General features: G+C 42.3%; 7 protein-coding genes across 7 annotated transcripts; 1 reads left to right on the plus strand and 6 right to left on the minus strand.

Moving 5' to 3' along the window:
- Positions 1–6,062: 6,062 nt before the first annotated feature.
- On the minus strand, positions 6,063–6,395 carry LOC140376616 (histone H4). The gene has a single exon (XM_072462100.1). It carries the CDS (start codon positions 6,389–6,391, stop codon positions 6,080–6,082), a length of 312 nt encoding a protein of 103 aa, XP_072318201.1. The 5' UTR covers positions 6,392–6,395; the 3' UTR covers positions 6,063–6,079.
- A 683-nt stretch (positions 6,396–7,078) lies between these two features.
- Positions 7,079–7,526, minus strand: LOC140376578 (histone H2B 1/2). Its single transcript, XM_072462056.1, has one exon. The coding sequence runs from the start codon at positions 7,507–7,509 to the stop codon at positions 7,135–7,137; it is 375 nt and encodes a 124-aa protein (XP_072318157.1). The 5' UTR covers positions 7,510–7,526; the 3' UTR covers positions 7,079–7,134.
- Positions 7,527–10,039: 2,513 nt separating this feature from the next.
- LOC140376575 (histone H2A-like) lies at positions 10,040–10,524 on the minus strand. Its single transcript, XM_072462052.1, has one exon. The coding sequence runs from the start codon at positions 10,491–10,493 to the stop codon at positions 10,116–10,118; it is 378 nt and encodes a 125-aa protein (XP_072318153.1). The 5' UTR covers positions 10,494–10,524; the 3' UTR covers positions 10,040–10,115.
- A 1,174-nt stretch (positions 10,525–11,698) lies between these two features.
- Positions 11,699–12,146, minus strand: LOC140376573 (histone H3). Its single transcript, XM_072462051.1, has one exon. It carries the CDS (start codon positions 12,123–12,125, stop codon positions 11,715–11,717), a length of 411 nt encoding a protein of 136 aa, XP_072318152.1. The 5' UTR covers positions 12,126–12,146; the 3' UTR covers positions 11,699–11,714.
- A 1,316-nt stretch (positions 12,147–13,462) lies between these two features.
- LOC140376572 (histone H1-like) lies at positions 13,463–14,169 on the minus strand. The gene has a single exon (XM_072462050.1). It carries the CDS (start codon positions 14,075–14,077, stop codon positions 13,463–13,465), a length of 615 nt encoding a protein of 204 aa, XP_072318151.1. The 5' UTR covers positions 14,078–14,169.
- A 2,864-nt stretch (positions 14,170–17,033) lies between these two features.
- Positions 17,034–17,378, minus strand: LOC140376608 (histone H4). The gene has a single exon (XM_072462091.1). The coding sequence runs from the start codon at positions 17,368–17,370 to the stop codon at positions 17,059–17,061; it is 312 nt and encodes a 103-aa protein (XP_072318192.1). The 5' UTR covers positions 17,371–17,378; the 3' UTR covers positions 17,034–17,058.
- Positions 17,379–17,713: 335 nt separating this feature from the next.
- LOC140376633 (uncharacterized) lies at positions 17,714–19,316 on the plus strand. Its single transcript, XM_072462119.1, has 4 exons — positions 17,714–17,959; positions 18,030–18,449; positions 18,554–18,708; positions 18,820–19,316. Exons 2-4 carry the CDS (start codon positions 18,030–18,032, stop codon positions 19,082–19,084), a joined length of 840 nt encoding a protein of 279 aa, XP_072318220.1. The 5' UTR covers positions 17,714–17,959; the 3' UTR covers positions 19,085–19,316.
- The last annotated feature ends 6,531 nt before the right edge of the window (positions 19,317–25,847 follow it).

Below are 25,847 nucleotides of genomic sequence, written 5' to 3' on the forward strand. Positions count from 1 at the left end.
TACAGAGAACTACAGAGAACTACAGAGGACTACAGAGAACTACAGAGGACTACAGAGAACTACAGAGAACTACAGAGGACTACAGAGACCTACAGATAACTACAGAGAACTACAGAGAACTACAGAGGACTACAGAGAACTACAGAGACCTACAGAGAACTACAGAGAACTACAGAGGACTACAGAGACCTACAGAGAACTACAGAGAACTACAGAGAACTACAGAGGACTACAGAGAACTACAGAGACCTACAGAGAACTACAGAAAACTACAGAGAACTACAGAGAACTACAGAGAACTACAGAGAACTACTGAGACCTACAGAGAACTACAGAGAACTACAGAGAACTACAGAGAACTACAGAGAACTAAAGAGGACTACAGAGGACTACAGATGACTACAGAGAACTACAGAGAACTACAGAGAACTACAGAGAACTACAGAGAACTACAGAGGACTACAGATGACTACAGAGAACTATAGATGATACAGAGAACTACAGAGAACTACAGAGGACTACAGATGACTACAGAGAACTACAGAGAACTACAGAGGACTACAGAGAACTACAGAGGACTACAGAGAACTACAGAGAACTACAGATAACTACAGAGGACTACAGAGAACTACAGAGAACTACAGAGAACTACAGAGGACTACAGAGAACTACAGAGAACTACAGAGAACTACAGATGACTACAGAGAACTACAGAGAACTACAGAGAACTACATATGACTACAGAGAACTACAGAGGACTACAGAGAACTACAGAGGACTACAGAGGACTACAGAGAACTACAGAGGACTACAGAGAACTACAGAGAACTACATAGGACTACAGATGACTACAGAGAACTACAGAGGACTACAGAGAACTACAGAGGACTACAGAGAACTACAGAGAACTACAGAGAACTACAGATGACTACAGAGAACTACAGAGGACTAGAGAGAACTACAGAGAACTACAGAGGACTACAGAGAACTACAGAGGACTACAGATGACTACAGAGGACTACAGAGAACTACAGAGAACTACAGAGAACTACAGATGACTACAGAGAACTACAGAGGACTACAGATGACTACAGAGAACTACAGATGACTACAGAGAACTACAGAGAACTACGGAGGACTACAGAGGACTACAGATGACTACAGAGAACTACAGAGGACTACAGATGACTACAGAGAACTACAGAGGACTACAGAGGACTACAGAGGACTACAGAGAACTACAGAGAACTACAGATGACTACAGAGAACTACAGAGAACTACAGATGACTACAGAGAACTACAGAGAACTACAGATGACTACAGAGAACTACAGAGAACTACAGAGAACTACAGAGAACTACAGATGACTACAGAGAACTACAGAGGACTACAGAGGACTACAGAGAACTACAGAGGACTACAGAGAACTACAGATAACTACAGAGAACTACAGAGGACTACAGAGAACTACAGAGGACTACAGAGGACTACAGAGAACTACAGAGAACTACAGATGACTACAGAGAACTACAGAGGACTACAGAGGACTACAGAGGACTACAGAGAACTACAGAGAACTACAGAGAACTACAGAGAACTACAGAGGAATACAGAGAACTACAGAGAACTACAGAGGACTACAGAGAACTACAGAGGACTACAGAGAACTACAGAGAACTACAGAGGACTACAGAGACCTACAGATAACTACAGAGAACTACAGAGAACTACAGAGGACTACAGAGAACTACAGAGACCTACAGAGAACTACAGAGAACTACAGAGGACTACAGATGACTACAGAGAACTACAGAAAACTACAGAGAACTACAGAGAACTACAGAGGACTACAGAGGACTACAGATGACTACAGAGAACTACAGAGAACTACAGAGAACTACAGAGGACTACAGAGAACTACAAAGGACTACAGATGATACAGAGAACTACAGAGAACTACAGAGGACTACAGATGACTACAGAGAACTACAGAGAACTACAGAGGACTACAGAGAACTACAGAGGACTACAGAGAACTACAGAGAACTACAGAGAACTACAGAGGACTACAGAGAACTACAGAGAACTACAGAGAACTACAGAGGACTACAGAGAACTACAGAGAACTACAGATGACTACAGAGAACTACAGAGAACTACAGAGAACTACAGAGAACTACATATGACTACAGAGAACTACAGAGGACTACAGAGAACTACAGAGGACTACAGAGGACTACAGAGAACTGCAGAGGACTACAGAGAACTACAGAGAACTACATAGGACTACAGATGACTACAGAGAACTACAGAGGACTACAGAGAACTACAGAGGACTACAGACAACTACAGAGAACTACAGAGAACTACAGATGACTACAGAGAACTACAGAGAACTACATATGACTACAGAGAACTACAGAGGACTACAGATGACTACAGAGAACTACAGAGAACTACAGAGAACTACAGAGAACTACATATGACTACAGAGAACTACAGAGGACTACAGAGAACTACAGAGGACTACAGAGGACTACAGAGAACTGCAGAGGACTACAGAGAACTACAGAGAACTACATAGGACTACAGATGACTACAGAGAACTACAGAGGACTACAGAGAACTACAGATGACTACAGAGAACTACAGAGAACTACATATGACTACAGAGAACTACAGAGGACTACAGATGACTACAGAGAACTACAGAGGACTACAGAGAACTACAGAGAACTACAGAGAACTACAGATGACTACAGAGAACTACAGAGAACTACATATGACTACAGAGAACTACAGAGGACTACAGATGACTACAGAGAACTACAGAGGACTAGAGAGAACTACAGAGAACTACAGAGAACTACAGAGAACTACAGAGAACTACAGAGGACTACAGAGAACTACAGAGAACTACAGAGAACTACAGAGGACTACAGAGAACTACAGAGAACTACAGAGAACTACAGAGGACTACAGAGAACTACAGAGAACTACAGATGACTACAGAGAACTACAGAGAACTACAGAGAACTACATATGACTACAGAGAACTACAGAGGACTACAGAGAACTACAGAGGACTACAGAGGACTACAGAGAACTGCAGAGGACTACAGAGAACTACAGAGAACTACATAGGACTACAGATGACTACAGAGAACTACAGAGGACTACAGAGAACTACAGAGGACTACAGAGAACTACAGAGAACTACAGAGAACTACAGATGACTACAGAGAACTACAGAGAACTACATATGACTACAGAGAACTACAGAGGACTACAGATGACTACAGAGAACTACAGAGAACTACAGAGAACTACAGAGAACTACATATGACTACAGAGAACTACAGAGGACTACAGAGAACTACAGAGGACTACAGAGGACTACAGAGAACTGCAGAGGACTACAGAGAACTACAGAGAACTACATAGGACTACAGATGACTACAGAGAACTACAGAGGACTACAGAGAACTACAGAGGACTACAGAGAACTACAGAGAACTACAGAGAACTACAGATGACTACAGAGAACTACAGAGAACTACATATGACTACAGAGAACTACAGAGGACTACAGATGACTACAGAGAACTACAGAGGACTAGAGAGAACTACAGAGAACTACAGAGAACTACAGAGAACTACAGAGAACTACAGAGAACTACAGAGAACTACAGATGACTACAGATAACTACAGAGAACTACATATGACTACAGAGAACTACAGAGGACTACAGATGACTACAGAGAACTACAGAGGACTACAGAGAACTACAGAGAACTACAGAGGACTACAGAGAACTACAGAGGACTACAGATGACTACAGAGGACTACAGAGAACTACAGAGAACTACAGATGACTACAGAGAACTACAGAGGACTACAGATGACTACAGAGAACTACAGATGACTACAGAGAACTACAGAGAACTACAGAGGACTACAGAGGACTACAGATGACTACAGAGAACTACAGAGGACTACAGATGACTACAGAGAACTACAGAGGACTACAGAGGACTACAGAGGACTACAGAGGACTACAGATGACTACAGAGAACTACAGAGAACTACAGAGGACTACAGAGGACTACAGAGGACTACAGAGGACTACAGATGACTACAGAGAACTACAGAGAACTACAGAGAACTACAGAGAACTACAGAGGACTACAGATGACTACAGAGAACTACAGATGACTACAGAGAACTACAGATGACTACAGAGAACTACAGAGGACTACAGAGAACTACAGATGACTACAGAGAACTACAGAGAACTACAGAGAACTACAGATGACTACAGAGAACTACAGAGAACTACAGAGAACTACAGAGGACTACAGATGACTACAGAGAACTACAGAGAACTACAGATGACTACAGAGAACTACAGAGGACTACAGATGACTACAGAGAACTACAGAGAACTACAGAGAACTACACAGAAGTGGAAATGTTACTTAGTACTTTTAAAAGTTTTTTTTTAGATCTTGAGAAGTTTATTTTGTTAATTCAAATACAATATTTAACTATATTTAACAATAGACTAAATGTTTATCTCTGTAGATCAACTCTGAAGTTGTGATGCTCATAAACTGAAGCTCAGAGTTGGTGAAATGACACTTGTTTTTCTAAATACATTTCAGTTTATGAGAACAAACGTGTTTGTAATTTCTTTTAATTGATCCAGTAATTGCTTGAAAAACAGCGTAGGCTTTATAAAGCTATTTATTTCTTATATTTTGTATTGTTTTAATTTTTACGTTGTGTTCGGCCCGCGACCCAATTGAGTTTGACCCCCCTGGTCTAGACCAATCAGAGCGCGTGTAGGTGACGTGAACGGGCGAGGTGCCGTGGGTGAGCCCAAATGCCTCGAATAACCTACAGGCGTAAAACTATGATCCATGAGTTTAATAACTGAACATATCATCAAACTGATGACCACCACGGGCCTGAGGGCCGTGGGTCTGAGGGCCTCTGAGGGCCTCTGAGGGCCGTGGGTCTGAGGGCCTCTGAGGGCCGTGGGTCTGAGGGCCTCTGAGGGCCTCTGAGGGCCTCTGAGGGCCGTGGGTCTGAGGGCCGTGGATCTGAGGGCCGTGTAATAAATGCTATGGAAATGGAATGTTTTGCCAGGTATAAACTAATCGATGTTACGTCCCGTGCTCCACACTCTCTGCTCGCCCGTCCTCAGGTCTTTTACTCGGCTCCCTGAGCTTGGACTATACAGGCCTCTAGTGGCCGGTTGTAAACTCTGCATCCTCACAGTCTGCAAACATATAAACATGATCGATTGACGGACTCAGGCCCGTATCCAACGGCCAGTCTCAGGTTCATAACGTTTGGGCGGGTTCATACTTCCCAACTTATTTACCATCCCGGGGGGAGATAATGCATAAAGAAGCAGAAGATTGTTTTGAGCAGAGGGGGTTGTCTGGGCTGTGACAGCTCTGGATGTGGACTAAAGACAACAGAAAGATGTTACAATGTCTTGGACTCATTTTGGGCCCAAGACATCCAGGGACGAAGTTATGATTTTGTTCTAATACATTTAGTTGACCAGTACATTCAATATTACCTCCAAGTGCCCATTTTCAGGTTCACTGCTAAAGTTGGTCTTTTCATTTTGTAAATGTCCAGTTACTTCAGTTCAGTCCATTTCATCCATATAATCACCATATAAATGATAAAGGGCTGTGATTTCAGGTACTCTTGAGTCTTGTTTTGTCTTTATATCCAGAAGTTAAAACTGTCTAAATCCAGTTAAATCCCATATTATCTTCACTCTCTGGTGGTGGATGTGATCACTGGTCATTTATCTGTGAATTTAAGTCACAGATAGAGCTCCCATTTATATATATATATATATATATAAAATACAATATATATCTGAGACAGTTCATAGCCACGCTGTAGATCTAAGGTTTTATTCTACTTTTTCCAGGTTTAATAATTTAGGATCAAACGAGGTGCAACCATGAGAAAAGATAATGCTCTTCTGCACATGTGTGTGGCTCTTAAAAGAGCCGTTGTTGTTGTTGTCGTGTTCAGTCAAGTGTCGTTTAACCTCCGAAGCCGTACAGAGTGCGGCCCTGTCTCTTCAGGGCGTACACCACGTCCATGGCGGTCACGGTCTTCCTCTTGGCGTGCTCGGTGTAGGTGACGGCGTCACGGATCACGTTCTCCAGGAAAACCTTGAGCACTCCGCGGGTCTCCTCGTAGATCAGACCGGAGATACGCTTCACGCCGCCGCGGCGAGCCAGACGGCGGATAGCGGGCTTGGTGATGCCCTGGATGTTGTCACGGAGAACTTTGCGGTGGCGCTTGGCGCCTCCTTTACCGAGTCCTTTTCCTCCTTTGCCGCGTCCACTCATGTTTACTGTTTCTTGGTGGAAGAGTCAGATGTGGCTCTAACGGCCGCTCCAATGGTGTTTATCCTGCTTTTGCGGACGCAGGTGAAGACAGTCTGTGGGCGTGGCCGTTCTTCCACCAATAGGAACGTGCCTCCCAAAGGTCGTTTACGCAGAACAATACTTTTGCTTTTTTTAGTCTTAAAAGAAAAAAACGTACACATTTCTCACGATATTAACAAACTGAAAAACGATGCCCTTTCACTTAAATGAAAATACTGTTCATTCACAGCATACAATTAACTCCACAATAAAGTGCGTAAGTGCTCATCTTTCCACTTTTGAAACATTTCACAAAAATCTAAGTATATACATTATTAATAATATGGGCCTACATTAAATATGCTCATCTACGAGGTTGTAACATTTGTGAATGAATACTTAACATTTCCATTTACAATAGAGTATAACACTCCAGTAACTAACTTTACATATTTAGTTTACTGCTTTATTCAGAGCATGATTCATTTCAAGTCCGTCAAACAATCTTTGAATTTAACTAGACGTTGCAAATTTAGAGCGGTTTAACCAACCTAATTTTACGCTGGGTGGAGACCTTATATATATATATATATAATATATATAATATATATATATATATATTATATAAAAATAAATAAATAAAAGCAAGTGGTAGACGTTAATCTTTGTCAGATGTGGGTGGCCCTGAGAAGGGCCGTTGTTGAAAGGTTGGAGCACACTGGGGTTTACTTGGAGCTGGTGTACTTGGTCACGGCCTTGGTGCCCTCGGACACGGCGTGCTTGGCCAGCTCTCCGGGCAGCAGGAGGCGCACGGCGGTCTGGATCTCTCTGGAGGTGATGGTGGAGCGCTTGTTGTAGTGCGCCAGGCGGGAGGCCTCTCCGCCGATCCTCTCGAAGATGTCGTTGACGAAAGAGTTCATGATGCCCATGGCCTTGGAGGAGATGCCGGTGTCGGGGTGGACCTGCTTCAGCACCTTGTACACGTAGATGGCGTAGCTCTCCTTCCTGGACTTTCTCCTCTTCTTGCCGCCTTTCCCAGCGGTCTTGGTCACGGCTTTCTTGGAGCCCTTCTTGGGCGCGGCCTTGGCGGGTTCAGGCATCGTGAGCTGTTCTGAGGACAGACGGACGAATGACTTGAGAGCGCGCCGCCCCGCGGTTTAAAGCAAGCCTCATGCAGATAAGCTGTGCTGTTCCTCGAAGCTGATTGGTGGATTATAAGAAGTGGTGTTTTCTCTTTTACAATTCCTCTGGGAAATATTGAAATAAAGAACTAAAGGATTTCTAAAATATCTAAATAAAAAAAAAGAAAAGAAAATCTCAGATGAAACTACTAAATTCAGAACTATCATTTAATAAAACCAAAAGTACACATATTGATAATAATGCTCAATTCTTACTAAATCACAAGAAATAATTACAAGGTAAATTCATAGCTTCAATCCAGTTGTTTGTAAATACAAAATATTATGCATTCCCTTTTTCATATATTTTACATTGTATGTTGCACCTTTGATGCCAAAGCATTTCCCAGTCTGTGAATTCTGTAATTGACCCTAACCCTTTCTTAGTTAGAACACGTGTTTATTTTGTTTTCTGATACAGTAAATGTATTTTCAAAGCAGTTGATCTCATCACTGATGGTACTTTACTGTGTATTAAACAACTCAACAAAAATAACTGCAAACCACACAATTAACAAACACAGTTCTTTCACAGAAGTGCTTGTGGGATCTACAAACTTTAACTAATATTATAGTTGTTTTTACTATTGAATAAACACTAAAATCTAAAGTTTAGCCCAATTATCAAAACCTTACAGTCAAGGAGCAAAACTGGGCCTCAGATCTGCACCACTGTAACACAAAAAGTCAGTTCACACTTTGTGCAAAACAACACACACAGTGATTTACAACACTGAACACACTTGTATGTATTTAAGACACAGAAGTTTATCAAAATGTCACTTCTTTGCAATGCTAAAGCACTGACTGTCAAATGACCACACCCATGTGCCAAATGACCACACCCATGAGCCAAATGACCACACCCATCTGGTGTGTAACTGGTGTGTAACTGGTGTGTAACTGGAGTGTATCTGGTGTGTAACTGGAGTGTATCTGGTGTGTAACTGGTGTGTAACTGGTGTGTATCTGGTGTGTAACTGGTGTGTAACTGGTGTGTAACTGGAGTGTATCTGGTGTGTAACTGGTGTGTAACTGGTGTGTAACTGGTGTGTATCTGGAGTGTAACTGGTGTGTAACTGGTGTGTATCTGGTGTGTAACTGGTGTGTAACTGGTGTGTATCTGGTGTGTAACTGGTGTGTAACTGGTGTGTAACTGGTGTGTATCTGGTGTGTAACTGGTGTGTAACTGGAGTGTATCTGGTGTGTAACTGGTGTGTATCTGGAGTGTAACTGGTGTGTATCTGGTGTGTATCTGGTGTGTAACTGGTGTGTAACTGGAGTGTATCTGGTGTGTAACTGGTGTGTATCTGGTGTGTAACTGGTGTGTAACTGGTGTGTAACTGGAGTGTATCTGGTGTGTAACTGGTGTGTAACTGGTGTGTATCTGGTGTGTAACTGGTGTGTAACTGGTGTGTAACTGGAGTGTATCTGGTGTGTAACTGGTGTGTAACTTGTGTGTATCTGGTGTGTATCTGGTGTGTATCTGGTGTGTATCTGGTGTGTATCTGGTGTGTAACTGGTGTGTATCTGGTGTGTATCTGGTGTGTAACTGGTGTGTAACTGGTGTGTATCTGGTGTGTAACTGGTGTGTAACTTGTGTGTATCTGGTGTGTAACTGGTGTGTATCTGGTGTGTATCTGGTGTGTAACTGGTGTGTAACTGGTGTGTATCTGGTGTGTAACTGGTGTGTAACTGGTGTGTATCTGGTGTGTATCTGGTGTGTAACTGGTGTGTAACTGGTGTGTATCTGGTGTGTAACTGGTGTGTAACTGGTGTGTATCTGGTGTGTAACTTGTGTGTAACTTGTGTGTATCTGGTGTGTAACTGGTGTGTAACTGGTGCAAACATAGATAAGTCATATGCAACATGTGTGTTTCATATGGTAAAAAAATATGGTTTTGATCAATTAGTGAAGAGTTTTTACAAGAGTGGTTCATTTTGCAAAGGAGCTAAGGTGTTTTGCTAATTGGGTTTGTGGTTGTGCTAATTGTGTGTAGGGTTTTGCTAAATGAAACAAAACAATCAAAATTGTGTTTATTTAATCGTAAAAAAATGTAATATATATATATATATATATATAAATGGGAGCTTTGTCTGTGACTTGAATACACAGTTAAATGACCGTCAGTGATCAAATCCACCACTAGAGAGCGAAGATAATATGGCATTTAACTGGATTTAGACAAGTTTTAACTTTTGGATAGACAAAGCAAAACAAGACTCAAGAGTACCTGAAATCACAGCACTTTATAATTTATATGGTTTAATTCAATTCGGTTGTTGGAACAGGCTTTTAGTTTTGGGATTTGACCAATTCATCACTGTTAGTTTTGACCAGTGAGACGTTTGACAATTATTTTCTTTGCCATGTTTGACATATTCTCACCCATTTGTAAGTCACTAAAATGTGGACAAGTTGACCTGCAAACAAGTTTCAGTTAGAAATCAGGCAACAGTTTTGTTTCCTTCTCTGGAGTGGGTGGCTCTTAAAAGAGCCGTTGTGTTGTTATCCGGGTCTGGCTTTACTTGGCCTTCTCGGTCTTCTTGGGCAGGAGCACGGCCTGGATGTTGGGCAGCACGCCTCCCTGGGCGATGGTCACTCCTCCCAGCAGCTTGTTCAGCTCCTCGTCGTTGCGGACGGCCAGCTGCAGGTGGCGGGGGATGATCCTGGTCTTCTTGTTGTCTCTGGCGGCGTTACCGGCCAACTCCAGGATCTCAGCGGTCAGGTACTCGAGCACCGCGGCCAGGTAGACGGGAGCTCCGGCTCCGACGCGCTGGGCGTAGTTACCCTTCCTCAGCAGCCTGTGCACACGGCCCACGGGGAACTGCAGCCCGGCTCTGGAGGAGCGGCTCTTTGCCTTTGCTCTGGCTTTACCGGCGCCCTTTCCTCTTCCAGACATGTTTGTAGTATCAGATGATTTCACACGAGGGAGAAACTGTTCTCTGTGGCCGCTCACAGGCGGTATATATAGCAGCAGTGCTGACTTCTGATTGGTCGGCTGAGCGTTAGTTTGATTCTCCAATCAGAGCACGGACATCCTCTCCGCTTTACCAAAGTAACAATACATGAAACAATACATTCAAGTTCACGACTGTACATTTAGGACAAGAGAACTTACAATGGGGAACAACACTGTGGCTATAACACTACTACTAAATTGTAATGTTGATAATTGTATCCTGTAGCAGATTAGAATTGTTTTTCGTTTTGAGTTTATAAAAGTTGTTTTATCATTGTACATTTTTGTTTCATTTATTTTTTTACTTTTGTTAAGAATATAAGGTTTTTCTTTTTTTCCTTTTGTAAGGGCTCCTCTATTTGCACATGAATTGCAATTACTGTGAAATGCATGTGTAGTCTATGTGCTGTCGTGACACATATGCATGTGCAATTACTGTCGTGATCACATGCAATGGTATTTATGTATTTATTTATTTGTCTATGGGAGTTTTTATTTATTTATAGGAGATCTTCTACTGAAAGTGTTTTTCAGACTTCCTATAAGTGATCTGTATCTACCAACGTTGCACCAATGAAATTTCCCCATGTGGGACAATAAAGGAATATCTTAACTATTAAAAGTGTAAGTTATCTGATGTCTCACTTCTGTACCTATGTTGTAACACTGACATTTCCCCACTGTGTGGATTATTAAAGGTTTATCTTAATCTTATGTTCGTGAATTCAGTTCATTGGCAATGGCAAAAAAAAAAAATGTCTTATAAATATATGATATAACATACGTGTTAGGCTGAATTAACTTTAGGAAGTATGAGAAAAAAAACTTCTTATAGAACAAAACTCCTCTCATATCTTAATAGGGAATGGAGGAAAACCATAAATAAAAGTAAAGTAAAACTAGCTAGAATAAGACTAAATACTAATACAGTTACGTACACTCTTATTTACATCAGTTATAGGCACATGAACTTGGCCTTAATTGCTTGAGAGTATAATTGCACATGAACATGACAGTTTCACATAATTGAGTTGGTATTTAATATGTTTTTTAAAGGTGGCCCTATTTAGGATTCCAAGCAATGTTCTGGTCAAGTGTGGCTCTTAGAATGTGTTGGTGGCTCTTAAAAGAGCCGTTGCTTTGGGTTCACTCGGGGTCAGTTTAAGCCCTCTCTCCGCGGATGCGTCGGGCCAGCTGGATGTCCTTGGGCATGATGGTCACTCTCTTGGCGTGGATGGCGCACAGGTTGGTGTCCTCGAACAGACCCACCAGGTAGGCCTCGCTGGCCTCCTGCAGAGCCATGACGGCAGAGCTCTGGAAGCGCAGGTCGGTCTTGAAGTCCTGGGCGATCTCCCTGACGAGGCGCTGGAAGGGCAGCTTGCGGATGAGCAGCTCGGTGGACTTCTGGTAGCGGCGGATCTCCCTCAGGGCCACGGTGCCGGGCCTGTAACGGTGAGGCTTCTTGACGCCGCCGGTGGCCGGGGCGCTCTTGCGGGCCGCCTTGGTGGCGAGCTGCTTCCTGGGAGCCTTTCCTCCGGTGGATTTACGCGCTGTCTGCTTCGTTCTGGCCATTTTCTCTGCTCTTGGGTCAGTGTCAAACCTGAAACTCTTTGCTCTCTCAGCCAGCGGCAGCGGGCTTTATACAACCAGGGCGAAGCCGATTGGCTGAGCTGGGCTCGCGCTCTGAATTCAAACATTAACCACGCCTCTGTCCCACGCGCCCCGTGTTCTGTCCCTTTCATTCTATAACTTCATAAATAACGTGATCAGATTTTAGTTTGAGTTTCTTCAAGGCTTTTGAAACTGTAACAGTTCATTTTGAGTTGTCCTCATCAAACATATTAAACACTTTGTTCGTCAAAAACGTCACAATGCGTCCATGTTTCAGGATCACATAGAATAATATATTGTAGTGATATAAGATCACAAGCCTTTATTTGTCCCACAATGTGGAAATTCCACTGTTGCAACACAAAGTAGGTACAGAAGTGAAAAATAACGGATGAAAACAACTCGAAAAGCTCTTATAAAAAAAGCTCTTATACTATATAATAACAATAGTGACACTCTTATTTACAGCTGTTTCATGGACAGAGAATATTGAAAACATAATAATAAAAAATACAAAATATATACTATTTTTATAAATGTATAAAAACGTGAAACTGATGAAATAAAGCAAGACAACGTGCCTATTGCACTGCCTTGTAAAGTACTATAGTATTGTATTATAATTCTGTTCTTCTGTGGGTGAGTCTCACAGAAGAACCGTTTTGTGTCAATGTTGTGCTATTTACGTTCACAGAAATGACCAGCACAATCAAAAAGGAGCAGAGAAGAAAACAAATATATAAAAACAACAACAAAACAAGATGGTTTTGAACACATTTTGTTTAAGACAACTTGTTTAACGTTTCACATTTACGACATGCCACACTTCAATGGTTCAGTCATTTTTTTTCCCTTTTCAAATTAATATGATTTTGTTGTTGCTTTAAACTGATAAATATAGAGAGCTTAGGTGATGTTTTTGAGTGACAATCCAATGAGTCCCAAAGTTTTACCCGAGCCACAGATATTGTCATTGTGGCGCCCCCTGCAATCCCTGTAATTGTCTTCAATGAATATGGTCTATGGTTTGGAAGTTCTTTTTGAGGTCGATATAAACTGCTAGAGCGCTGTTTATTTTCAATTGCTGTGGTGATATGTTCTGTTTTCTGTGGAAGTGCTAAAGATGTAGGTCGTTCTTTCCTGAAACCAAACTGACTCTCCCAGTAATAAACATAATGTGTTTCATGATTACTGTGATTGTGATTCTGCAACATTGATATTCAAGGGAAGAGCTGCTCTTTAGAGAGAGTGGTGGCTCTTAAAAGAGCCTTTTGAGGGTCGTGGTGGTCGCTGTGACTTTACTTCTTGGCCTTCCTTGCCGGGGCCTTCTTTGCGGGGGCCTTCTTCGCGGGGCTCTTCTTCACTGCCTTGGCGGCCTTCTTGGGCGCAGCTTTCTTGGGGCTCTTGGCGGGCTTCTTGGCTGCCACTTTCTTGGGGCTCTTGGCGGGCTTCTTCGCCGCTTTCTTGGCCGGGGACTTGGCCTTCTTGGCGGGCGCCTTCTTCACCACCTTCTTCTTGGGGGAAGCTGCCTTCTTCGCCGCCGCCGCGGGCTTCTTGGCTTTAACGGGGCTCTTCTTCTTCGCTGCGGTCTTGGACTTGGCCTCCTTCGTGGCCAGTTTGAAGGAGCCGGAGGCCCCCGTGCCCTTGGTCTGGCTCACGGTGCCTGAGGCCACCATCTTCTTCAGAGTGGTGTTGATGCGCTTGTTGGCTTTCGCCACATCGACGCCCTTTGCCGCCAGCGCCTTCTTCACCGCGGCCACGGAAGTGCCCTTGCGCTCCTTGGACTCGGCGATGGCGTCGGTGATCAGCTTCGTGAGGCTGGGGCCCGCGTCCTTCTTCTTGGCCGCGGCCTTCTTCTTGGGGGCCTTGGCTTTGGCCGGAGCCGGGGCTGCTGCGGGAGCGGTCTCTGCCATGATTCGTGTCGGTTAGATCTGTGTCTGGAGCCGGGGCGCGCGCGGAGGATCCTTATAACGGACATGAGAACCGTAGAGACTCAACCCTCTCTGCTGAGCGGCGCCGGCTCCGCTTTGTGTTTTCTCTTCGCAGTTTAGAGTTAAAAATACAGTAACGTGACTAATTTTTTGCAAACTATTTGACACGAATCTTTAGAACAAAGTCACATCTAGTTGTCTAATGCAGTCATAGACTGACAGAGTCTTGTGTTTTTAAGAACGAGCCATCAAACCCTGGCCATGTCCACACCAGCGAGACACTCGGCATCGACTTTTTCCTACATTTAGCTTTAAAGTGGACTAAACTTTGATACATAAGAAACTATTTGTATTTAGACAAACAAAAGAGATGTCAAGGAGTAAATACACAAACTAAACTTGTAGTGTGGCTTCAGTGTTTAGTTGTAATTAACCGAGTTTGTGGCGGTAGTAAACACAAAGCTGAGGAGCCTTTCTGTGTCAGTCTGCGCTGGGGCAATGGTATAATTCTGTTCATGTACATAACTATATGTGTTTACACGAGTGTGATGTGTGGAAACTGTGTGGAGAAAGGTTTTGGAACAAATTAAGGAATATCAGAAATCAACATGTACATTTCAAACCATGGCGACTTGGTTAATTGCTGAATTTGTGTTAGAAGGATATAATGTATTTGATGTACACAGGCATTGTAAGTACAAGCACAATATTGTAGGTAAATCACTGATGGCTCAGTTATACATTAAGTAATGGAACATTTGCCTTAAAAACAGATGACAGTCAAAGTATACGTCCATGCCCGGGCACATTTTATACATGAGTTACCAACGGTGCATGACAAATTAAGTATTAAGATGTAAAGTGAGATGTTCAGTTTTGGATTAAAACCCAAACCAACACAAATAAGTGGAGATTGTGCTATAATATAATAGGATCATATATTTTACAAACAGTTATGATACGACCATAAGTGATCATATGTTAATGATCATTTCCTGGTGTCAAATTGTCAAAATAAAAAAAACAAAAAGTGTTAAAAATATATACCGCTCCATTGTCTAAGGACAGCTGTAACAATCGAGGCCTTTTAAACAGAAGTATTAAATATTGATTGAAGGTGTTTTTGATGATGATCCAAATGAAGCCAACGTGGCTTTTATAATTGTCCAATTCTGGTTTATCATCAAAAAGACAAAGGCATAAGAAAAACTTAGATGACGCTTGAAAGTGAATATAAACTTTAAAAAAACTAAGTTCCTCAATATTAAAAAAGCAGCAACAACTTTATGTGTTCACTGCCATCAGCCTAAGGTCAGGAAACGTATTTAGACGCTTGATTACGTTTGTAGCTCCTCAGAAACAACGCTGCACATGGATCTCGAGATATTTATTAGCCTTTTTGATAGTAAAACGCCGTGAAAATTACAGACAGAACAAAAACAGTACATTTAGACACTCCCCATAATCATTGTTAAACACAGTATAATACAAACAGCTACCTCGTGGCCGCCTGTCACTGCGGAGGTCTTTTACGTGCTGGTACCATATAAGTGCATTTCATGCTGTTTATGACTTGATATAGTTAACATGACACAAATTCGCAATCACATCATTTTTTCATACAAAAGGTTCCTTGATCATTGGGCTGGGCTATTGCTTGTGCTGCCTTCAGCGTGGCACTGGTTCTGCCTTTCCTGCATGTGCGTGATAATCAATCCCATCTATGAAACAAAAATGCATTAACTATTTACTGACAGTTACAACGTTTATAGATGAATTTTTCAGCACCATAAATTGCCTCTATTATTAGTTTGTATAGCATTTCAGAAGTTAAGCCTCTGTAAATCCAGTTTATGTTAATGAGTAAAATCACCATATATAAGTTTGTCCCTGCCCACCATCTTTTTCCAGAGTTTGAGGTTCCCCACCCAAGGAGTTCTTAAAGTTTCATGTCTAAATTAATTAATGTAGAAAAATATTCAGTTGTAGTCATCTAGACTCGGATGAGTCGAAACGTATCAGAGTCAGAACTACAATGGAACACTCCTGGACGAATGAGGGACACACCCACATGTTTCTGATTTTGATGAAATGTACAGATTGAACATAACAAATTAGTTTTGAAAACAAAAATAAAATATAATTATTCTTAATTGCAAAGTTATTTGTCCGTTTTCCCATTTATTAAATAATGTTGTATTGTGTCATTTACAGTTCCTGAGGTCTTTGTTTTCCTCTGATCCAGACGCTTCAGTTTTGAATTTGAAGCATTTTCATAAATAAACTGCAGATAAGCAACAATATTCATATTATAGACTTGTTGGAGGTAATGCAATATTTTACTTAAGACATTAAATTTATAAAGAATTATATACTATGTTTCCCCTGTAAAGCAGGATTAGTGTCTCATTCGGACCAGAAGGTTTCTCTTCATGTTCTGTGTGTGGCTCTTAGATCCATTAATAAGCAGAAGATTTAAGATGAGATAAGATATTCCGTTATTGTCCCACATGGGGAAATTTCATTGATGCAACGCAGGACGATACAGAGGAAGAGAACAGATCACTTATAGGAAGTTTGAAAAGCACTGAAAAAATAAAGATAAAAATAAATACCATTGCATTTGATGTTAGAGAACTGAGATGACTTTTGAAAGTTTACCTTCATCATACACAAGATGGCGACATCAACCAGATCGTCTGCTGACGGTTTTAGTGAATTCAGTAAAGTAGCTTTGTTAAGCACAAAACACTCAGTTTTTGTCAAGTGAGAAACGACTCGCGCGTGATTTAGAGAATGGTTTAATGACACGATTATTTCTAGATTTGCTTTAAGAGATTCGTTTACATTGATGTGACAATTCTGCGGGTGGAAACGCGAAAGTCTAGAAGTTGCTCTTCTGCACATGTGTGTGGCTCTTAAAAGAGCCGTTGTTGTTGTTGTCGTGTTCAGTCAAGTGTCGTTTAACCTCCGAAGCCGTACAGAGTGCGGCCCTGTCTCTTCAGGGCGTACACCACGTCCATGGCGGTCACGGTCTTCCTCTTGGCGTGCTCGGTGTAGGTGACGGCGTCACGGATCACGTTCTCCAGGAAAACCTTGAGCACTCCGCGGGTCTCCTCGTAGATCAGACCGGAGATACGCTTCACGCCGCCGCGGCGAGCCAGACGGCGGATAGCGGGCTTGGTGATGCCCTGGATGTTGTCACGGAGAACTTTGCGGTGGCGCTTGGCGCCTCCTTTACCGAGTCCTTTTCCTCCTTTGCCGCGTCCACTCATGTTTACTGTTTCGTAGTAGAAGAGTCGGATGTGGCACCAGTGGCCGCTCCATGGAATTTAAACTGCTTTTCCGGACGTAGGTGAAGACAGTCTGTGGCGGGGCAGTTCTTCCACCAATAGGAACGGGCGAAGGGGAGATGTCCCGGAAAAAACAATACTTTTGCTTTTTTCGACAATGCTTTTATGACTTTTATGACAATAAAGCTGTATTTATCTAAGTATGCACTGTTCACAGCATAAATATACTCCACATTAATATTAATATGCTGAACTGTGTTACCGGCCTGGCTGACCCTTTAAGAGAGAGCGGGGCATTGTGGGTAACCGGAAGTGTGCTGTTGTTTTTGGTCGTGTTTTTCGGCGCGCGTATTACTATCACAGTGTACGCCTCATTATAAACGTGTTACCTAATTTCCATATGAACTGCTGCAGCGCTTTTGTTATTTTTCGACCAATCAGCTGCACAAAGCGATACACATGGCTACTTATTCTGGCTCACGCTCTGGCTTTAGCACTACTGTAGAAGCATTGAACCGAGTCGCAGAATAATAGTGCAAATGCAGAATCACAACTATATTAGACAGTTACTGTATGAATAAACACAAATGTCTTAATCAAATGTCACATGTCTTAATCTAATCTCTCTCTGTCTTCTACAGATGCACTTTCCCTCAAACCCTCTGCAGCCGGGGCCAATGTATTTCCTGTCTCCACGACAATGTGGCCTTTTTGGTGTCTCCTGTGAAGGGATGCAGAAGCAGGTCAATTTCCTGATCGATGAAGGCATGTCGTCAAGTAAGGGAAGCAATGAAGTCATAAGCTACATGCATCATTTCTTCAACAACTTTGGTGTTGGAGAAAAATACGTGGATCTTCATTGTGACAACTGCAGTGGCCAAAACAAAAACAGTTTCATGTTGTGGTATGCTGCCTGGCGTGTTGGACACAAGCTTCACCACACAATGGACATCCACTTCCCCATTGCTGGACACACCAAATTCTCCCCTGATTGTGGCTTTGGACTTATCAAGCGAGCATACATGAAGACCAGGGTCGACACTCTGGAAGACATCGCTCAGGTTAGTTTATATTATTTGACTACTATAATGTGTAAACATTAGCCTGGCAAAACTTATTTTTCTTCTGTTCTCATTTTTTTTACATTTGTCGCTCTTGTCATCAGGTAGTGGAAAACAGCTCTCCTGAGTCTCACCTCAATATCCCACAGCTTGTTGGAACGGCGGATGGCAAAGTGTTTGTCAAGAACTTGGACTGGCAGAAGCATCTGAGTCCCTTCTTCAGACGGCTTCCAAAGATCAAGAGTTATCAGCACTTCAGGTGTTTATATTGAAACTCTCATATTGTGTTCATATAAAATTAATTGGTTAATGATGGTGTTTTATGATAAATAGTTTGCTATTTCTTAAATGTCCTGTTAATTGTTTACAGCTTTGATGCCGAGAGACCAGGTGTGGTGCTTGCAAAAAGTCACTGTGAAGCAGAACCTGTGGAATTTCAGCTACTGCGCAATTCAGCTGATCTGCCTCCGGTTGACTGTCTTCCTGTCCTGGTCCCACCTGGACTGAACTTTGACAGGCAGACCTATCTGCATGAAAAAATCAGGCCTTTCTGTGCTGACCAGGCTAAAGACATCACATGCCCAGCTCCAAGAGTCACTACAGAGAAGAATATGCGGAAGAGGATGCGGATGTGATCTCTGATGTAATTGGACTCTCCTTCACAACCTCTTGCTTGCTATGTTAGCCCTTATGCACAGCCTCTCCCTCCAACAGCCTGGACTAAATTCACTTTACTCTAGTTCTGACTTATTGTGTTGCCTCCAAAGTCTACTGACTTAAAACTGCACTGTGTATTAATGCATGTTATTCAATCAAAGCATTTCCATTTTAATAAAGTACCTTGTAATTCTGATTCAAGTCCTAATGAAAATAACACTACATCAATATTAACAACACTACAATTCTTGAGTCTTCAGTGACACCTGTAGAGGGAAGAACTACAGATACCAGATGTCAGTGTGACTAATGACAGTAGTCACAGTTTACACTGACTAACTGTTCAAACCTATAATGTACTCACGGTCTTCAGAGGTGGAACAAACTTCTCTGGCCACTAGGAGTTTGAGTCTTTGGTAGTGACTGTGCTTGGATGAATGCCTCTGTATTTGTACTTTATCACCCAGAGAATCACTGGCTCTATCACTGCTGCCCTGGTCCTTTCACCTGCACAGAGCCTTTTGCTTGGAACATGTTGCAGAAAAACTGAACATGGACAGTATTCCTGTCCATTAGAGACGGCCTCGATCATGTCCAGAATATGAATAATCTGTGATCGATCAAATTATTAATTTAAAGTAATCCCAAGGGACCCCTCAAATAAAGATGAAGAAATAGAATAAGAAGCTTTGTGTTACGTGTACGTGGCCCATTCTGAGCAGTATATTTAGAGTCCTGTATATTCTATTTATTCTAGACTTAGTAATTTGAATTGAAAAAAAATAATTCTAGCTATTTTGATCAATTAAACAGTTCTCTAAAAAAACGTCAGTCAAATCCTCTGAGATCACTTTTAAAAGTTTACCTTCATCATTATCAATCTTATACATTCAAGTCTGCAGCGTGTGTGAAACTTACTCTGTTCTGCCACAAGAGGGCGACATCCACCAGACCCTCTGCAAATGTCCTCAATAAGACCACAAAATATGACAATCACCATTTGATTCGGCACAATTATCAAATCGCAAAGGCTGACATTATTTAGATGGAATTTTATCTTCAAACAACAAAATGTCTCAATCTACAGTCAAATCTGAATCTAACTTACTGCAGCGAAACAACAATAGAACAGACATTTCTGATTCAAACCACAAGGAGGCGCAGACAGAAGGTGAAGATGTTTTTGAGGAGCACGATCCAGATCTCATGTTTTAGACCTAAACTGTCTCTTCTGCTGTAAACATATTCTAAATTATATGTGTGAGTGAATTCAGCAAATTCAAAGTCGACAAAAAATATCCCTTTTTCCCTCCAATAAAGGGATAAAACAATCAACTTCATTAAATACATTTTAATTGTTTCGGATTTGAGTGACACTATTGAATCACTGAAAATGTGCAGTATAGAAATAAACACATGGCATAAGAAAAAAAAAAACTTTTTGGCGTACAGCTCCTACCAATAAATCCACCTTTACAAAAATATATATAAAATATAGCCGCAAGCGGCAATGATCGGCCCTCGCCACGCCGCCGCCACACCGCCGCCACGCCGCAAGAGGAGGGGGCGCTAACGCGCCCCAATTGTCCTTTTATTACGCCTACTGCTGAATCTGTGACGCTGTCACATCTTCTCCCCTTTGTTTTACCATCAAAAAGCAATTTTATTTTGAATTCTTGGCAAAATGTGCGGCTTTGCCGCACAGACACCGTGACTCTTTGAATGAAAATGTGGATAACTTTTGATGGTCCACCCCTGAAGATGAGTCTCACCAAATTTCAGGTTAATAGGGCTGACGCCCTGGGAGGAGTTTGTGAAAGTCTAAAGTGTAAACATGTTCTGGCGATTTCCCCATTGGAATAACATGAAAGGTTTCGGTCATCGTTACGGCAACGCCATAACAATTATGACATGGGTCTCATTGACTTTTTTGATGGGGATGCTAAAATTGAGTTGTGTGTCAAATTTCATATAATTTCGCAAAACTAAACATTTAACCTCCATATAAAATCTGTAGGGGGCGCTGTGGCGCCAAATGAATTTATTTCACTTCAAGTAGGTTTAGGGCAAAGAGTTTAACAACTGATTCTAATTTGACGCAATTCGGACTTTATCTGCGCAAACGGCAGAAATTTTAAATATGGGAGATTTCTGAAATTCTAGCTACAGTTTGCGGCTTCGCCGCACAGAGACCGTGAGAGGTATCAATGTAATTTGGATAACTTTTGATGTCCCACTCCTCAGTAGCATTTTCACCAAATTTCAGCTTTTTAGGGCCAACGCCCTGGGAGGAGTTCGTAAAAGTACGACGTTTGGAAAAACTCCGAAGTCATGTTTAGCCATTTTTGAAGCAATATGGCCGACATTTGGTTGGGCGGACGGCGTTGCCGTAATAATATTTTTTACTTCTCTTGTCACCATCTACCTCGGCGCCAAATTTCATGATTCTACGATCAGATTTTTTTTGGGTCATTTCCCATCTCTCAATGCATTTTTGGTACATTTGGGGGCGCTGACGCGCCAATTTTTTTTATTTTAGAAAAGGGAAATAGCCAGAATGTAGAGAGGCACGATTTTTAGAGGTGTGAACATTTTTGTGACTTTTCGTCAATGTTCACTGGGTGAAAAATAGGGGGGTTGGTCCCGAGAAGAAAGAATAATATTCCGATGCGAAAACAATGTTTCCCATTTTTCAAATATCATAAACTATACATTTTCGGAAAGCGCTCGCGCTTTCCTACCTCATGGTGTGGGTCCCTGGTCACTGACGGGTACTTTCGTTAATTTTGAGTGGGCTCCGCCCACTTTGTGTTTTTGGCCCTCTATACAGTAATAATGTTCAATTTTTGCATTACATGCTTATATGCACGGAACATGCAAGAGATGGGGAACGTATTCGTGAGCTACTTAGCGCAAATGAGTGCTTTATATGGGGATGACGACCGCTTCGCGGTCGTCATCTCAATGTAAAGTGCTCGTTTAGTGCGCACTTTTGCACGGGCTTCGCCCGTTTACAACGGTAATGTTCCATTTTCCTACTACTAATTAGTATGCACGGGGCGTGCATGAGTGAAGGAGTGTGTTAGTGAGTGTTTGGAAGTGGGCGAGCGCTTCGCGCTCGATTTCGTGCGCACTACGTGCGCACTTTCGCAGCCGTGCTTCGCACGGCCTTACGAGATTAATAGGCCTCTCGCCAGCTTGTGGCGCTCGGGCCTAACTAGATATTGTGCAATGGTTGAAGCCATTGAGAGTGTCTGCATTCTTGCATAAAAGTACTACATGTGTAGTAAAGACTTTATTCTTGTTCGGCTCGAGCCATGGAATGAGCATTGAGGATGAGGAGGAAGAGGATGTTATAACGTGCTTTGAACTCATGGGCTTTGAAACACCAAAGTAATGGAAGGCGATGTAACGCTTGGAAACCAACCGCCATAAAACAACAACAACAACACAAAGTCTGAGGAATAAAGTCTGGCGGTAATGCAACACTTGGATGCCAACCGCCATAAAACAACAACAACAACATAAACCTTGCTCAACACCCGGTCTGGAGAGACGGGAGATGGCGGAGGAGAGTGGATCGGGGATGGAAGACATTCTGGACGGCGTGGAGGAGCAGCCTTTTCTGCCTGCACGTGCCCGGAAACGTAAAAAGTCCTTTAGCTCGTCCGAGGGTTCTGGGAATGAGCAGCAGGATGAGGCTGAAGCTATTGATATCCGGGGTGAGAGCAGAGACTGTAAGGTGATCATAAAGCTTGCACAGGATAGTGCATCCTTTAAGGAGTGGAATTCAGTGGCATTGTCAAAGAGCCTAACTGTAGCTGTGGGAGTGATCAAGAGTGCGAGTGTCCTTAGAGATGGCTCGCTGCTGGTCGTGTGCAAGGACGCGGCTCAGCAACGGAAGGCGATTGGAACTAAACGTCTGGGTGGAAAGGACATTCTTGTGTCTGATGCTGAAAGAAACACGGTCAGAGGAGTTATCGTAGGTGTCCCTACGGCGACGTCTGTGGATGAAGTTAAGGAGAATTTGACTGGAGTTACGGTGGTGGACGCTAGGCGTTTGAAGGTGACCCGGTTTGGGGTAAGATGTGACAGCTTGTCGGTAATGGTAACACTTGAAGGGAGGTGCCTGCCTAGTAAGGTGTTCATTGGGTACATGTGCTATAGCGTCAGGCCATATGTTCCGCCGCCCCTGCGTTGCTTTAAGTGCCAGCGCTTTGGGCATATTGCAGCGGTCTGTAGAGGGAAGCAAAGATGTGGTAAATGTGCAGGAGATCATGAGTATGGGAAGTGTGACGTGGGTGCAAAACTGAAGTGCTGTAACTGTGGGGAAGAACATAGCTCTGCCTATGGGGGATGCAGGTTTAGCAAAAGAGCTGCTGAGGTGCAGAAAATAAAGGTCTCTCAAGATATATCCTATGCAGATGCAGTCAAGAAAGTTTCAAGTAACGAGTTTAGAGTAAATACAGAGAGAGGAGCCAGCGCTGCTCCCAGCCAGGGCGAAATGAGAAAGGCCAGCGTGGCTCCCAAGAAGTGTGAAGGTTTCAAGAGTGGAGGTCCCAAGTGTGCAGGTTCCAGAATTAATGAGAATACCCTGGTTGTGGATAGAGAGGATTTTGTACTCTTTATGGTGGATGTTGTAAACTGTGCTGCTCAGGCTCAAAGCAGAACTGAAAGGATCAGGATCATTGCTAAAGCTGCAGGAAGATTCCTTGGAACAAAGGAGCTTGATTGGGCAGATATAGAAAACAGGCTAAAGGCGCTAAATGGGAGTCGGAGTGATGGGGGTCTGCTTTTGGGGAGTCAGAGTGATCAGAGTGACGAGATGGGGGTGGGGGTGGTCTCCTGGTTTAGACCTGGTTTGGTCCTGGTTTAGTCCTGGTTTAGTCCTGGTTTAGTCCTGGTTTTGACCTGGTTTAGTCCTGGTTTAGTCCTGGTTTAGAACTGGTTTAGTCCTGGTTTAGTCCTGGTTTAGTCCTGGTTTAGACCTGGTTTAGACCTGGTTTAGTCCTGGTTTAGTCCTGGTTTAGTCCTGGTTTAGACCTGGTTTTGACCTGGTTTAGTCCTGGTTTAGTCCTGGTTTAGTCCTGGTTTAGACCTGGTTTAGACCTGGTTTAGTCCTGGTTTAGTCCTGGTTTAGACCTGGTTTAGTCCTGGTTTAGACCTGGTTTAGTCCTGGTTTAGACCTGGTTTAGTCCTTGTTTAGACCTGGTTTAGTCCTGGTTTAGTCCTGGTTTAGACCTGGTTTAGACCTGGTTTAGACCTGGTTTAGTCCTGGTTTAGTCCTGGTTTAGACCTGGTTTAGTCCTGGTTTAGACCTGGTTTAGTCCTGGTTTAGACCTGGTTTAGACCTGGTTTAGTCCTGGTTTAGTCCTGGTTTAGTCCTGGTTTAGTCCTGGTTTAGACCTGGTTTAGAGCTCCTTCTGAACATCACTCACATGGAAGTACAAGGCCTGTGATGTGGCTCTCTGTCATTTTGGACAGAAACTGTTGTAGCACAAATAGAAAAACGCCTGTGGATTTAGCAACTTTTTATTGTAAATAGTTGTTTATTGCTTGTATATATCACAAGAATACTTTTATATGTTCATATTTGCACCTTGTGGTTCACTTTGAACCTTTTTAAACGCTTGGTTGAGCATGTTTGAGGGTTTTATAATGAAAAAAACATAATTTTTCTAGACTTTGTGTTTTCTGTGTGTGTTTAGGTCCAGTATGTTGAAATAGTATGTCAAAGTGAAAAACTAACTGAACATATTGATGAGGTTGTGCTGGAAAAAAGATACCCAACATTGGTCTGGTAAACATTTCTTAATGTAGTATATCAGGGCAAAATTGAAGGTACCCAAGAACGGCCAAAAAAGCTTCGGACCCCGAAGGGTTAAAGTATATTTAGCAACGGTAACTGAAAAAATACACTAAATGTCAGGAAAACTATTTAATGACAACAATGAAGAAGCACTGCAGACATACAAACCGTGTAAGAGAAGGCAGGTAAATAACACAACAGTTATGGTAAAATAACACAACAGTTATGTTAAAACAACACAACAGTTATGTTAAAATAACACAACAGTTAAGTTAAAATAACACAACAGTTATGTTAAAATAACACAACAGTTATGTTAAAATAACACAACAGTTATGTTAAAATAACACAACAGTTATGTTAAAATAACACAACAGTTATGTTAAAATAACACAACCGTTATGTTAAAATAACACAACAGTTATCCTTAACACAGACAATAACAGTAGAGAACAAACCTGGAAGTGTGAGCTAAAGCTGGTACATTCTACATCACAATTATCTCTAACACAGATACTGTACTGCTCTCAGATCTGCTCTCTACGCGTTGAATAGTTGTGTATTTGAAACGCAGATCAAGACAGCTTACAATGATTTACAATTGTGGTGTGAAAAGTTCGAATGAAACTGAAAAACAAACATAAATAAGTCTACATTAGCATCATAAGTGTATCGACAAATACACCAGGAAGAAGCCAGCGCCACAAAATGCTAAACATGATGCTTATTATGTCGTAAATACGTGTGAATAAAGTTATGGTCGGCACCAGATCATCATGCATGGATCTATTATAATATCTGGATAGGGCGTGGCTCGCTGCAGCATGTCGCAGACTCCCCCAGTGGCCATTTTGTATTGTTTTATTTTGTACATAATATTTGGCCCACGATTTGAGAAAGAGTTTGGTTTGATGGAAACTGTGGCTCATGCA

Source organism: Eucyclogobius newberryi, unplaced genomic scaffold (assembly GCF_026437365.1).
Source record: "Eucyclogobius newberryi isolate DKJ021-1_F unplaced genomic scaffold, fEucNew1.0.hap1 SCAF_37, whole genome shotgun sequence".
Taxonomy (NCBI): Eukaryota; Metazoa; Chordata; class Actinopteri; order Gobiiformes; family Gobiidae; genus Eucyclogobius; species Eucyclogobius newberryi.